We start from the raw sequence: 16543 nt of genomic DNA on the forward strand, positions 1-16543 counted from the left end.
TGAATGGGACTTGTGACTCTTTGATATTGTCAGTCCAATTAAGTGGTGTTTAAAATAATTAGGGAGTCATTCGGGTAATCTATTATCGTAATATAATTATCGGTTTTGAAAATCTCAAGTTATATAATTGGCCATTAAGATATGCAGCAATTGAGATAGTGATCTTTATCTTTTCAACACTATGTTTTGGCTGATTTATTATATTGTGTTAGTAATATGTCTTATTAAGTTAATAATAGTTTACTTCAGTAAAAATTCTTATTGAAAAAAAACACAAAAAGTTAGCTTAAATGCATGCAAGAGCTTATAACCCTTACCATGTTATAATATTTGATTAGTTTTGAATTTATGACTGTCCTGGACTCATGTCTAGTCTGCATAAAAATTTAGGCTAGTCTGCAATATATATGTAGGCCAGTCTGCAATATAGAGCCAGGCCAGCCTGTAATAAAGAGACAGGTCAGCATGCAATATAGAGACAGGCCAGCCTGCAATATTTAGCCAGGCTAGCCTGCAATATAGAGCCAGGCCAGCCTGCAATATAGAGCCAGGCCAGCCTGTAATATAGAGACAGGCCAGCCTGCAATATAGAGACAGGCCAGCCTGCAATATAGAGACAGGCCAGCCTGCAATATAGAGACAGGCCAGCCTGCAATATAGAGACAGGCCAGCCTGCAATATAGAGACAGGCCAGCCTGTAATATAGAGCCAGGCCAGCCTGCAATATAGAGACAGGCTAGCCTGCAATATAGAACCAGGCCAGTCTGCAATATAGAGACAGGTAAGCCTGCAAGAGATACCTGCTGGTTGTTGTTGACAAAAGTTCTAGATCTTCATTAAAAGAAGACATTGTTTTGTACAACTTAATTTAATAATGCACAAAGCTCTAGCTCAATTTATATTGTAGATGTATACTTGGTACATTATAACTTTTATTATGTCATCTTTTTTCAGTATGTATGTCCCGCCAAACAATGTGTGCATGGATAAACGTTTGTTCAGTCAACAGTTATCACCTGACGAGAGGGCAAAACATGCTTATTACAGTCAGAGGCATCAAGATGAGGTAGGGGCAGATAATTTTTGACAGAGTTAAGCAACTTTACTGACTATACTATCAGTGATAGTTTGAAATTTTAGTTAACCTTCAATAACATTGTAACATAAAACTTACTGTGCACAGTGCTTTAGCTTGTAGTATAAATATGCCTTGCTTTTAAATTGTCCATTTCTAATATGAGGTGTTTTGATTTATCAAAATGTTCAAATTGAGCTGCTAAAAACTGGTATAAATCTTTATTTGTTGCATAGGGAAGTTATGATTGTTGCTATGATTTTCATTGCTAAAAGGTAGTAAGAAACAAATGACCATTTAATAGATTAAATGTCTGAGATCAATTGTCACAGATAAATTTCGCCTTGCCTAAGGCTAATTTCGCCTTGCCTAAGGCTCATTCCGCCTTGCCTAAGGCTAATTTTGCCTTGCCTAAGACTCCGCCTTGTCTAAGGCTCATTCCGCCTTGCCTAAGACTCCGCCTTGCCTAAGACTCCGCCTTGCCTAAGACTCCGCCTTGCCTAAGACTCCGCCGTGCCTAAGGCTCATTGCGCCTTGCCTAAGGCTCATTCTGCCTTGCCTAAGGCTCATTCTGCCTTGCCTAAGGCTCATTCTGCCTAGTCTAAGGCTCATTTCGCCTTGTCTAAGGCTCATTCCCCCTTGCCTAAGACTCAAACCAGCGTCCCTTAGATTACTTACCAGATTTTCTCCCTATTGAGCTAAGCAAGCAAATGAAATTTCAGTACATATCTAGTAAAGATTCAAATTTATTTTATTTATTTTACTCTAAATTACAGCAAGTTCAGCAGTCAATACTTGACATCCTGACGCCCGACGACATCCGGTTCCTGACTGAGAGTATTGACGAGGACGGTCGTAAAGGAGGGTTCCAGCGAGTGTTTCCCACGCCAACCACTCACAAATATCTGAAATATTTCGAAACTCCAAGATATTATAATCTTCTGCTAGACCAGTGGGTGCAAAGATTCAACCGAATGGAGCAAAGAGGTACTTAATTCATCTGTCATATTTCCCCCATTTACAAGTGCTTGGTTTTTCGTGCAGAATTCCAACTGTGCGCTTTAATTTGAGGCCCTAATGAAATAAAAGTTAAAAGTTTACTTTTAACATTTTCCAGTAATATGGTGTTAACATTGGGCCAAACCAAATGAAAAATGAAAAGAGAATTTAAAGAATGTTTTCTTCATATTTTATTTTTGTCTTTCTGTATTAAATGGCCACAAGAGCTCAAAGTGGAGAATATTGTATGGATCTTATACTGGCAATATGTAGCTTGAGAGTTACTGTTTATGGCAGTAATGAGGCTCTGCTGAGTGGTTTTCTTACATATTACATATAAATCATAATTCAGTAAGAAATTAAAAAAACTAATATTTTCTTCTTTAAGCATTTTTTTCTTCTAGTAGCATATGAATTTACAAATTCGTTCATAACGACAAAATGACATCATTTTAAGAACGCAATTCATTTATAAAAGGCGGTGGAAATAGCGAACAGTGTAGAATATGGTCAGACAGCATAGATGTGTCTACACATCTTGGTCTTCACTGGTCGCATGGGTAGAATCAGTAGCAGCTAGCAGGCTAAGGGTTAATATTTTCATAATTTTGTTATTTTGATCTCTTTATCAGGAATAGCATTACTTCAGTCATATTGTGAGGATGGTATTCATCTTGAAATTAATACAGACAGTCCAAATCATCAGGTAAGTGTAGGAGTCTGTACTTTTTGACATCTTGTCTGTTTCGAAGAAAAAGTCAAGGGGATATTTGTTGTTGGGGGAAAATAACTTTAATGAAGCCCTTACTCAAACACTTAAAGTTATCAATACAAAACTTAAAATACTTAAGAAGATTTTTGGTAGTTTTCGTATAGACATATAGGCAGGATTAAAACTGTTCGATGGAATTTGGCATGTTAGAATATGATGACAGAAATATTTGGCCAAAAGTTGAGTGTCACCTATCTCACTTTTGGGTTATCTGCCCTTTAAGTGCATAACAGTCATAATATTTAAAAAAAAAAAATAGTGGCTGTGGCCCGTATCTGATGTGTTTGTTATCACAGATGAGTGTTTGCACTGCATGGGCTGTTCTAAGGTGTTCTAATTTTTGAGTTACAGAGACACTGCATAGGTTGCCTATAGAGATATTCCAGTTTTATTGGTGTAGATAAAAACCTCACATTCCCCTTTTGTGCATTATTTCAGGCACAAGCAGGCAATTTTATATAACCACCAATCTAGTGGTTCAAATTTTCCACTAGACTTGCTCGAGAATTTGCCAGAAAATATTTGTACTTTTACTTTTGATATAGAATTTTTTATTGATATTTTGTCTTAAAAATGTCATTTTGTCTTAAAAATGTCATACTAATTGCGTAGAAAAACAAATATTGACTTTTTGTTTTTGGTAATACTGGTACAAAAAAAAATGTTTTAGAATTATTGTACATTTAGAATTGTTTTATTGCAGTGGAACCCACCTAGTGCAACATGTCATACATTCCGGGAGAATCGTCTTCTTAGTGCGCCATTGTCTAAACACAAGGAAATGGAAACCTTGAAAACTAGGTAAATACAATGCTTTAGTAAAACTATACAGTACATGTAGTTTGTAAAAATATGGTACAAGATATAGAAAATATGGTAATATTGTTAAATATGATAATTTTGTGAAAAATGATATAAAGGTCTTAGAATACAGTATGTTGGTAAATGCAGTACAGATTTTTGAGACCCAGAAATGGGTTGTGTTTTTTTAAGGGGCGAAAAAATTATTAAATATGATAATTTTGAAAGAAAAAAAAATGAAAAAGATCTTAGATTTTGAGACCCAGAAATGAGTTGTATTTTTTTTTTTTTTTTTTTTTTGTTGTGGTGCAAGTAAAGGGGTAGAAACAATGTCAATATTAGTCAATGAATACGGGTTAAGTTTGTTTTTATAAAATGAAAAACACAAAAAAAATTATATTTCTTTTTTATATAGAAAGGAACACTCTAGGAATTGCATTACATATAGGGAGGACACTGATACAGTGTAGGTAACAGTTGGGTGATATCTGTTACAGTTTCTGTTACAGTTACTTTGTTATTGTTAAGACTGTTAAAGTTGGGAGTTTATACATGTACAAGCAGAAGGTGTATTTATTATTTAGATGGCAGTAGACAATGATCCAGAAATTTCAGAAATAAATACCAAATTATATTTTTCATTGTGACAATATGTGGACCAACAGCTGAGAGATAACCAAAATGTTTAAATTGACTCAAAACCAACAAACCAAACAGTTAGAAACCATGTTAGATTATGGCTTTTAAGATATGACTGTGTAATATGAATGATATATTGTTGACATTAGGTTTAAACAGCAATATGACCACATGAATCCGACGGTTATAAGTCTACCTGCGATTGAGAAACGAATCTAGTAAGCACATTGTATTTTCTTGAAGCTATGGACAGGGTAGCAGCTTTTAAAACTTTCGTACCCCTTTATCATGTATACAGTGCCTAGGCTGATCGTAAGGTTGCGTTCTCATACAACCTTGTCATATCTTGCTTACTAGAATCAAAAGGTTAAGGTCATTTGAATAAAAACGCTTCATTTTAAAAAAAAACAAAAAACAGGTCGAGTATGTTTCTTAAAGCTACGGACAGGATTGCAGCTTTAACTTTTGTCTCCCCTTTTTCATGTAAGCAGTGCTTAAGTTAATATTCTGTCATCTGGATTACTGGAATCAAAAGGTTAAGGTCGTTTCAATTAAACGCTTCAGTTTTATTTGTCTGTTGGATTTTTCTTATATTCTCTTAAAAGCTTCGATGCTTTTCTTCAGGGTTTAGAGACTTTTTATGTTTGTTTATCTTTTTGTTTGGAACCGGTTTTGCATGAAGTATATACTAGTCTGAAAAAAATAGGGTAGACCTTTATTTATGGTGAAAGGGTAGCTTAATGCATGGTTTACGAGAAAATTGAGAATATTTCTTTACTCTGAATGGTATAATTTTGAATATTCATGAGGATATATGAAGAGAATAATAAAATATTATAATAATTTGATAGTTTGATATGAAATGGTCATATTTTCTTGTTTATAACCCAAGTTTCAGTCATGTGGCATTGAGTCCACCAGTGATGTTACAATGTGTAATTTTATATTGATTTGGAATATATTTGTTTTTATCATTTTTGTCTAGGCGTCAGAAAAGCTTTGATATATACTTAATTCTGTAAGGTAGGGGTCATATTGTAAACATTGCATGTGTTACTGTCAGTGTAAGTAAGGTGGTTAAATGTAAATCAGTTTTTAGTTATGATTGATTTTTTCATTGTGTTAAAGATGTTTTACATACTTTCCTTTGATTATGTAAGATTTATTTTTTTGTGCAGTTTCATTATTTAGTTACTCAACGTATTCTTTTTCAATGTGCATAATTGTATCTATAATCATATAAAGCCCCTCTTCAGGGATCGAAAAATATTTTCAGAGTTCTGCAGCAGCTTCTAAATCTAATGTGAAGACAACATTTTTCTATTTGTCCTGAATCAAATTCTCTTAAATTCTACTTGTAATTACGAGCGGACAAGTGGAATTTTTTTATCTCTGCTCTTTTTTTTCCAATGAAATAAATGAATGTTTCAGACCCAAATGTTTAAATGATTGTGTTCCTATTACCAAAAAATTGAAATATTTTTATTGAACGTTTTTCCCAAAGTAAGAAAAAGATTAAAAAACCCAATTTTTACCATAATAGAAATGTATGGAAAACTACATTGTTGTCCCTGGAATTTAAAGCGTCAGAGAATTATCTTGATAATTTCAATGTTTTGAATTTTTGAGCATAATTGGATTGAAAATATGCATTGTGTATAAATTCCTAAGTATAAGACATTTTAATGAAAAAAATTAACTATCTTAACTTTACAGAGGAAAACTCATAATATGTAAATCATCGCCACAAAAATTTGGTTACACCACACCAAATTTAGAGGACATGTTACCAGCTATGTCCGTGCAAAGACCGAGGTCTTGCCTACCGAGGTCTTGCCTACCGCGGCCGGTTTCGAGAAACAATAAAAGAAACACACAAATGATCTTGTATAGGCGGAGAATCATGCTTCTGTCGAGGGTAACAAAAGTCGATTCTTGGCATGTATTACAATATTGCTGAGAACACGACATTGTCTTTTATTATCTGTAAAAAAAAGGGGGTATAAAGCTATATTTGTGTCAGCCGCGGAATATTTGTTTTCATTATGGTAAAAGAATCTTATGAAAGTAACTAGATTTTCGGAATAATTTTTTGTCAATTTGAATTCAAAATGGATTACGCATGCAATAAAACATGACTGAATCTGCTGAAAATGCAGTAAAATTATAATTTAACCCTGGACAGCTTTGAAATTGGGAAAGTTCATTCCAAGTTATAGAGATTTCAATTACAAGATACAAAACTTGAGTTTACCAACATTTATAGAGCCTGTTTTCCAGGCTGTCTGACTTAACTGGTGACAAAAACTAATCACTTTTGGTTTTAGCAAGTTGAAGAAACATTTTATTCAGACTTTTTGCCTGTTTTAACTTAAGAAATTACCATTTAATTTACAAAATCTTCTTTTTTTCCTCATTTTTGGGTGGTGGTGGTGGTCTTGTTTAGTTTTTGAATTTTTTACAGTATTTTGTGCCAGTTACAGCTTTATACCCTTCATCTCCTGCATGTTTAATATTCAAGGCTTCCAAAGTTATTTCATATTCAACAAATAATTGAGTCTGTTGCCTAGTTTTGGGGCGGATATGATTTCACACTTAGGTGTCCAATCCAAAGATTCAGCAGTTAAAATTGAATATCTAGGCATCTGATTGATAAAATGTGAATGATAACAATAGAGGGTGAATGCACCTTATTTCATGCATCAACATCTTCAGGAGCCCTGGGATGCATTTAAAGCCTAGGCTAGAAGGTCCGAGGGCTTCTGCAGATGTTAATGCAGAAAGAAAGGTGCAATATTGCTATTCTTGCATATGTGTCTAAATTGATAATTCCTCGTTTTGTTATCTGTATTTGGCATGTTTTTAATATGTGTATCTCAGCATTTTGTAAGAATCGTTTACTGATAAACAGGATGAACATTTTCAGGCATCATGATTTATAAAATGTATCAGAATTTACGACAGAACAAGTTTTTCCTTTTAAATAAGCATTTGCCCCCATTATATTTTACTGGCACAAATAATTACGGGTTTGTCTCCCCTCCTGTGACACATGTTTCTGTATGTTTGTTCCTTCCATAGGCCTGTGCCATTTTGCCCGAGTTTAAAGTCGACTGGGTCAATTTCATTTAGGATAAATTAATGATAGATATTCCATAGCCTTGCCTTGGTTCATAGGGCTGTTCTAAGCGTTGTTAAATTGACTGTGCCATATCCAAGTGTAAAGGGTCAGTGAACAGGTAAAAATCAAAGTTTCTTGACAATTTGCCATAATTGTGTTCAATTTTACATTTTACTATGAAAAAAAAAATCAATAATCTACACGACCGACAGAAATTTCTAAAAATATTGTTAAGAATATAATTATCGTTAACATTCAAATCTTAAAAAGGGCGGAGCAGTCTTTTTATAATGTATGTTGATTTTTGTATTGTATCAAAAAAAATTTTCATTATTAATTATTGGTCAATCGCCATTATGATAGATAATCTGTAGAAAAATAAAACTATTTCAACTCACATAACACGAAAACAGCGGAAAAAACAAGCATACTGTCACTTTTAAACAGCACCAACAAACATCCGTGGGGGGGCTACAGATGTTTTCATTTTACGAATTTCTTTAATAGTTTCATCCTGTTTACAGTATATAATTTCGTTGGCTAGTCAGCATCTCGAGACTTTTGCAAGCATGATACTCTGTTTGTATAAGCATGTCAAAAAGTTGCATGAGTTTTTCTTGTTCAAAGAAATTATACATTGGTTCGAAAGAATATATATATTTTTTGAGTGTAAATCAGTACATGTGTAGTTCTTCTTGACCCCATTGAACGAAACCTTAGAGAAGTTTCTTTAATGCTGTTGTTAATAAATTTTAAATAAACTGATTGTAAAAAAATTTCTTTGACCTTTTTTTCTCCCTAAACATCATCTTAAGAATGCTTTCCCGCCAAAAAATCTAACATCTGTCAATATTGAAGAAAAATCGTTATTTCCAGAACATTTTTTTTTTCAAAACCTTGGGCATTAGATTATTTATAATCATTCATCCTTATCGCTATGTACTAAATTCCGATTGTAAACAGTTAAAAAATATTAAATACTGAAGATTGTGAAAAATAACGCCCCGGAAATGACCGATTTATTACGATATTGGCTGATGTAAGAATTCTTTTGGCGGGAAAGCATTACAGTAACACTACCTAAACAGACAATGATGAAAATACTTGAAATTACACAAAATCGAGTTTTTACATGTTAAAACATGGTCTTACACATAATTTTGAAGAAAAATTGTTTTTTTGTAGATTTTTTTTTCCATTAAACGGGCTTATCAATACTTTTGTTAACCTTTATAGAGCAGGAGACACTGACTAATTACCAAAAAATTAAAACCAAATCAGGTAACCATGGTTGAATAAACCTAAATATATGCTTTCACTGTCAAGTTTTTGTTGTTGTTTTTTTGCTTTTCTATGATATATTTTATAGCCGTGTATATACCTTGATGTGTAACTTTTTTTCTCTCCCCCTCTTATACATGTACATCAGTCTATCTTTTATTTCCTCTAGAGGACGTTCAGTCCCCATTTGGTATCTGTCTGCGGGTCCGTTGTGACTGGCAGAATGTTGCTCGAGTCGTGAGTTCTTTGAACGTGGCTCTTCTTTGTTGGTCCTAACTTTCATACTTTATTTGGTCCTTACTTTCATACTTTATTGTAATTAAACACCTTATGACTTGATCTGTTTACCTATCAGGCAATGGTAAATCTTAACTCTCTCTTTTATAGAGATAGATACATCCCATGTATTGAAAATATACAATTTGTATACATGTATAAAATTTAAGGGCATTATATCAATATTAATGCAGCTCTTGAACAAGTCACTATTTTGTTTCATTAAGCTTCCATGATCAATATTTTTTTCTAAACTCATTTTTTTCTGCGAGATTGATTCTCGCCATTTTACTGAATCTTTCCTTCTACCACTGATAATTCATGATATTAGGCCTACATGCTGTTTTATTTATGGCCACAATGTGAAATTGAATGAATATAGGTTCACATATTACTGAATTTAATGAAAAAATTGAAAAGAATTATATTATGTGAATGAGTTCAATAAATTTAGGAATGAAACTTCTTGAATGTAATATTCTTTTCCAATATCAGAACTGTTTATGGTTAAAAAAGGAGTACTTTTACAGATTCACAACCTCCAATGGTTTTAGGTTAACAATGCTTTTCGAAAAAGTGGAACTATTCTGTTTGGTTCTTATTACATTGTTGTTGAATTTTTAGATTTATATACTTTGGGAAAACTTCGGAAAAAAAGAGAGAAAGTTAGTATTAGTCATTTATGAGCAATACCTTTGATTCTGAGCATACTGCCCCTTTACTCAATCCTTTCTGTAGAGCTGAACAAACTGCCTCTCATTGGTCTATGCTAAGTCACATGTTTTGTGCTATTTATATATATCTATATATATCCTCAAATCTCATTGGTCTCTGTGTGTAAAAAAATTATGTTATTTATAGATCTGATCAGTGTATACTGTCTTTCCATTGGACAATGCTCCTTCAGATGTTTTTTTTTTTTTTACTATTTGTTACCTTTGTTAGCTTTTGCAAAAATTTAATACATAGAATCCCTACACTTTTAAGTGGGCATTCATTTCAAAGTATTGTAATGCATTGCATTGTATTGCATGCCTTTTCATTAAAGCAAACATAATTTATTCTATGCATAGAAGAATAAGTGATATAAAAAGAGATTGTGAGCCCAACATAAATTTCTTTATACTCTTAATTTGTGGAAAATTTTTCATGCATATTTTGGCTTTGCTCTTTTCCATCTGTTTTCTCTTTGTTAACATGTACATGTTGTAAACTTAGTGAGTATTGGGTATACTCCTTATATAATTTAATGGGAGTTAACCCATTACTGCATTAAGTTGACAATGTAGTGCTCATAATTATGTGTCTTATAAATGAAGCCTCATGTAAACACAGCAAACTGTTCTGCACAAAAAATTTACGTTTAAGCTTTTGCAGAATTGTTCAGTAATAATTTAAATGGTTAAATAAGCCATTAGCAATTTAAGTTTGGTTTTTTAAAAACCATGGACACTTAAAAGTATGGATTTTCATAAAAAATGTATAGTTTCAGTATGGTTTTTAGCTCGACTATTCGCAGAATAATCGAGCTAATGCAGTCACCCATTTGTCGGCGTCGGCGTCCCTGTGGTTAAGTTTTTGTATGTAAGCTGGTATCTCCATAACTACTGAAGGGAATGGATTGAAACTTCACACACTTGTTCTCTGTGATTATCTTAGATGATTGGCACAAGTCCCATAACTCTGATTTGCTTTTTTTCATAATTATGCCCCTTTTTCGACTTAGAAATTCTTGGTTAAGTTTTTGTATGTAAGCTGGTATCTCCATAACTACTGAAGGGAATGGATTGAAACTTCACACACTTGTTCTCTGTGATTATCTAAGATGATTGGCACAAGTCCCATAACTCTGATTTGCTTTTTTTTTATAATTATGCCCCTTTTTCGACTTAGAAATTCTTGGTTAAGTTTTTGTATGTAAGCTGGTATCTCCATAACTACTGAAGGGAATGGATTGAAACTTCACACACTTGTTCTCTGTGATTATCTAAGATGATTGGCACAAGTCCCATAACTCTGATATGCTTTTTTACATAATTATGCCCCTTTTTCGACTTAGAAATTCTTGGTTAAGTTTTTGTATGTAAGCTGGTATCTCCATAACTACTGAAGGGAATGGATTGAAACTTCACACACTTGGTCTCTGTGATTATCTTAGATGATTGGTACAAGTCCCATAACTCTGATTTGCTTTTTTGCATAATTATGCCCCTTTTTCGACTCATGAATTCTTGGTTAAGTTTTTGCATGTAAGCTTGTCTCTCCATAACTACTGAAGGGAATGTATTGAAACTTGAAGAGTTTGTACCTTTTCGGACAATTTTATGTATTCATATAGGTAAGCATTATTATACTCAATGAAACACCCTTGTGACAAATTTTCGAATAGTCGAGCGTTACTGTCCTCCGACAGTTCTTGTTACTCAAACCATTTACAATTGAAGTATGTTTTTAAGCTAGAAACAGTTTAAGTATGGTTTTATATTCCATGTACAGTTTTATTATGGTTTTAACACATACATTTTCAAATTGAAGTATGTTTTTAAGCTATGAACAGTTTAAATATGGTTTTATATGCCATGTACACTTTTAGTATCGTTTTTGATAAAGTATGAATTATTTACAGGCCAGTTCCTTTGATTATTTTTTATAACAGCATGTATGAGAATGGTTTTATTGTTCAAGACCTATACATTTGTATGTTGCAATATAGATTAGGGATGAATTGCATGTGTTTTTTATCACTGTATTTATATGGTGTAGTAACTGTTGTATTCTTGTTTGTTCAAATGCATGACCTTGAGGAGACTGTATTTTTGCAGTTGTGAAGACAGACAAATAAAATTTTCGTTTAAAAAAAAAAGTTAATCTATTGTATAAAATGTCTCAAAAAAGGTTTTTTCTTGATGCTGGATGCTAAAAAAAGGAAAAATTTTAGGAATATAAAAAAACAATTTTTTGTGTAAAGCTACTGAATTTTCAGGTTTTTATTTTTTTAATTACTATATTTGTTGTTAAATTGGCTTTCTTTGTCATTCTAGTGAGCCAGACCAGAATATTCAAGTTGTTTTGTTTTTTTTGCGCTCCAAAATTTAATAATTATACCAATTTTTTTTCGAATAAAAATTCACTGCAAACATATAAGCTCTGTGTTTTATCTTCTTTCGATGCATGACTCAGTTAGTATTGTGTATTTCTTATTGTTATTTTCTCCACAGCTCGTCAACTTCGAACCTGCTCAAGACTCAAAAACGTACGGTTTCTAAGCCCGTACCTCAGCGTTCAGCGAGTCAGTCGAGCGGGACCTCTTCTATAAATAATCTAGTCTTTAGTCCCCAGCCTCCAGATATCTTGTCCCCCAAGGGCAAAGCTCCGAGCAGGTATAACGTGTACACAGAGTGATTGTTGCTGTTGTTTTTTTTGTCTTAAAAACAATAATCCATTTTATTTTTATAGGAAGCTAAATTAATAACGGTAATTTTGGTGTTATTTTTCTCTTTAAAAATCAGTTGGTTTGTCTACATGTTTTCAGCTTAATATTTGCAAGCTAGACCTGACTACCTTTATTGGCCCAGTAACAAGAGTAATGTTTATTGGCCCAGTAACAAGAGTAATGTTTATTGGCCCAGTAACAAGAGTAATGTTTATTGGCCCAGTAACAAGAGTAATGGGTCTTCATACTCGATTGTTGTTTTATTCCTCCATTTTTAAAATGGGCTAGTATTTCCTATGACAGAATTTTCTAAAATATTCTCTATTCCTAAAAAAATCTGTTATCCCCCCCCTCTCCCCTCAGTTTTCATACTTTCATTCATAATTTTCATAATTTCATGACTCTAAAAATTTTAACTGAAATTTGGTGACCTGTCTAAAGAACCCCATTACAAAGTTTTATCCAAAGCTCCAGTCAGTGATGTAGCTTATTTAACAATATGGTGACTTCAAGTCTTCCTTCATCACCACTATATTAAGTTATTCATGACTGTCCCTAGTGTAAACATAGGCCAGCACTAGTACAGAAATCAGGAAAACAGTAAGGCCTTGATGCTTGTAGTTGACTATAATAACATTGTATACAATGATTCTTACTACTGTGGGTTCCAATCCCTCCAGGGACTTTGAATTATTTTCTTGTGAGAAATCATTTCGGTTTTGGAACACTATTGGTTCTACCCACCTTCCTTGTTTGTGCCTGAAATAATGCATGTAGTGGCTGTTGTGGTCTGCCACCACCAGAACTGCTGGAAAGTCGCCTTATGACCTTTTATGCAGACTTGGTGCAACTTAAAAACCTACCAACATGCCATATTACTGATACACAGTATTGGTGTGACTTAAAAACCCACCAACAACCTCCTAGATGATTTCCATACTGCAAACAATCAAAAATAGAAATAAGTTTTAGATGCTATCTTACACAGAAAACACTTGAGCTAGAAAGAATTTTGGTGTGCTGTTTCCTAACATGTTATTTAGTCTAGTAACAGAACTACATGTATAGGCTAGTAATGGAACTATAGGCTATTAACAGAACTATAGTCTAGTAAATGAAATAGGAATATGCCAAAACCAACTTTGCTAGGTGATTTTGAAATTTACAAATGTGTTGAATGTCAAATGCTTTTATTAAATTTTCTTCTTTGTGATTTTTATTTTCAAACAAAAAATATTACACTTTTAAATTGAAACTGGAGTTGATTTCCTGTATTCAAACTTAAAGTACTTCTTGAAAAATGTAACCAAATTTCAGTTTTAGAACTAATTATCTAAAAAACTTTTTTGAATACATACAGCCGCAGTTTCTGATTAATTATTTTAGTTACTAATGAAAATATATTTATATGTTTTTTACTGCTGTTTTAATTTTAAGAATTTTTCGTTTTCTTTACTTTGAATTATTTTATTAAAATGTGGCCATGTAGATGACAAATAAATATATTATTCAAATTCAATTTTGAAAAATATATGTAATTATTTACATATATGTATATTTTTTTTTCATTTCCTATGCATTATTACATTTTTTAATGTTACCGAGAAAAAGTCTTATAATAACTACTAAGGGCTAGTTTTTATTTGTATGTTATATAGAAAAAATCGTGAGATAAATTTCACGAATTAAATACAGTCAAACCTGGAATAGATGACCTCATTTTCTTTAGAAACTAATGAGATGCTTGTCTCAATCGTTGATTGACCTATTTAGGAGAAACCAAAAATTTGTGCCGCACAAATAATAATGATTTTTAAGTTTTAAAGTAATTTATAATAATTGTTTAAAAAAATATTTTTGTTACCATTGCACCAGCCTAGGCTTAGATACTTTGTTGATATATGATATAAGACAAAAAAGACAATCAACTGATATTTCCTTACTTTAGGGCAATTCGGATGCTATTGGAACAATATTGCCCGCCACCACCGCCTGTACCCGAGAGGTCCAGGTACATAAGCACTTGTGTAGAAAATTATTTTGCTTTTTTTGTCACTAGTTTTTTTGTGAATCATTCATTTTTACAAAGGTGCAGGATTCTCATTTTACAGTACACAGACTTGTCATTTTGTCACAATTTTTATTATTAACAGAAACATAAACTTCTTAACAAGTTTTTACATAATTTCAGTGATTTTTAGCTCACCTGTCACAAAGTGACAGGGTGAGCTTTTGTGATCGCTTTTCGTCCGGCGTCCGTCCGTCCGTCCGTCGTCCGTCCGTTAACTTTTGCTTTAAATGACATCTCCTCATAAACCACTGAGCCAATTTCATCCAAACTTCACAGGAATGTTCCTTTGGTGGTCACCTTTAAAAATTGTTCAAAGAATTTAATTCCATGCAGAACTCTGGTTGCCATGGCAACCGAAAGAAAAATCTTTAAATATCTTCTTTTAAACAACCCTAAGAGCTAGAGCTTAGATATTTGGCATGAAACATCTTCTAGTGAGTGTCTACCAAGTTTGTTCAAATAAAAGCCCTGGGGTCAAAATTGGCCCCGCCCCAGGGGGTCATTGATTTTCCCTATATGCATATAGTAAAAACTTAAAAAATCTTCTTTTAAAGAACCCAAAGAGCTAGAGCTAAGATATTTGGCATGAAACATCTTCTAGTGAGTGTCTACCAAGTTTGTTCAAATAAAAGCCCTGGGGTCAAAATTGGCCCCGCCCCGGGGGGTCATTGATTTTCCCTATATGCATATAGTAAAAACTTAAAAAATCTTCTTTTAAAGAACTCAAAGAGCTAGAGCTTAGATATTTAGCATGAAACATCTTCTAGTGAATGTCTACCAAGTTTGTTCAAATAAAAGCCCTGGGGTCAAAATTGGCCCCGCCCCAGGGGGTCATTGATTTTCCCTATATGCATATAGTAAAAACTTAAAATATCTTCTTTTAAAGAACCCAAAGAGCTAGAGCTAAGATATTAAGCATGAAACATCTTCTAGTGAGTGTCCACAAAGTTTTTTCAAATAAAAGCCCTGGGGTCAAAATTGGCCCCACCCCAGGGGGTCATTGATTTTCCCTATATGCATAAAGTAAAAACTTAAAAAATCTTCTTTTAAAGAACCATAAGAGCTAGAGCTTAGATATTTGGCATGAAACATCTTCTAGTGAATGTCTACCAAGTTTGTTCAAATAAAAGCCCTGGGGTCAAAATTGACCCCGCCCCAGGGGGTCATAGATTTTCCCTATATGCATATAGTAAAAACTTAAAAAGTCTTCTTTTAAAGAACCTAAAGAGCTAGAGCTAAGATATTTAGCATGAAACATCTTCTAATGAGTGTCTACCAAGTTTGTTCAAATAAAAGCCCTGGGGTCAAAATTGGCACCGCCCCAGGGGGTCATTGATTTTCCCTATATGCATATAGTAAAAACTTAAAAAATCTTCTTTTAAAGAACTCAAAGAGCTAGAGCTAAGATATTAAGCTTGAAACATCTTTAAGTAAATATCTACAAAGTTTGTTCAAATAAAAGCCCGGGGGTCAAAACTGGCCCTGCCCCAAGGTGTCATTGTTTTTAACTATATGTGTATAGTAAAAACTTTAAAAATCTTCTTTTAAAAAACCCAATGAGCTAGAACTTAGATGTTTAGCATGAAACATCTTCTTATGGGTGTCTACCAAGTCTGTTCAAATAAACAAATAAAAGCCCTTGGGTAAAAATTGGCCCGGGGGTGGGGGGGGCTATATACAGGTGAGCGACCTCAGGGCCATCATGGCCCTCTTGTTTTTATTTTTTTAAAATTTTTTTTTTAGAAATAAAAATGGTTCACAGTGGCCTATTGGTCAAGATCTCCCTCTCCAAACAAAGAAATTTAATGTTGAATTCCTACTGTTTTCTAGACATGATATCTTCTTCAAGTTTGTTTTATCAACAAGGAAGCCCAATCTTATACTTTATTTTTGTTAGCAAACAATTTTCTGCTCAAGAAGGGGAACTTTGAAACCAAAGAAGCCCTAGTACAATCAAGAGAAAATAAGATGGTAAAATTCTTGCCAATCCCTGAAGCAGTTAAAAGTCACGGCATATTTATGGGCCAAAATTAATCAGAACAAATAGCAATTTAGCTTTTTCAAAGGGAGCATAC

General features: G+C 33.2%; 1 protein-coding gene across 1 annotated transcript in view; it reads left to right on the plus strand.

Annotated features, from left to right (window-relative positions):
* The window catches only part of LOC132726678 (tubulin monoglutamylase TTLL4-like), a 54692-nt gene that overhangs the window by 35120 nt on the left and 3029 nt on the right, over positions 1-16543 (plus strand). Inside the window, exons 16-20 of the mRNA XM_060712023.1 lie at positions 955-1066; positions 1852-2062; positions 2707-2780; positions 3550-3647; positions 6003-6204. Coding sequence (XP_060568006.1) covers positions 955-1066; positions 1852-2062; positions 2707-2780; positions 3550-3647; positions 6003-6204 — 697 coding nt within the window. The remainder of the gene's footprint in view (positions 1-954; positions 1067-1851; positions 2063-2706; positions 2781-3549; positions 3648-6002; positions 6205-16543) is intronic.

The sequence above is a fragment of the Ruditapes philippinarum genome, unplaced genomic scaffold (genome assembly GCF_026571515.1).
Source record: "Ruditapes philippinarum isolate M1 unplaced genomic scaffold, ASM2657151v2 ctg1506_1_1_1_1, whole genome shotgun sequence".
NCBI lineage: Eukaryota > Metazoa > Mollusca > Bivalvia > Venerida > Veneridae > Ruditapes > Ruditapes philippinarum.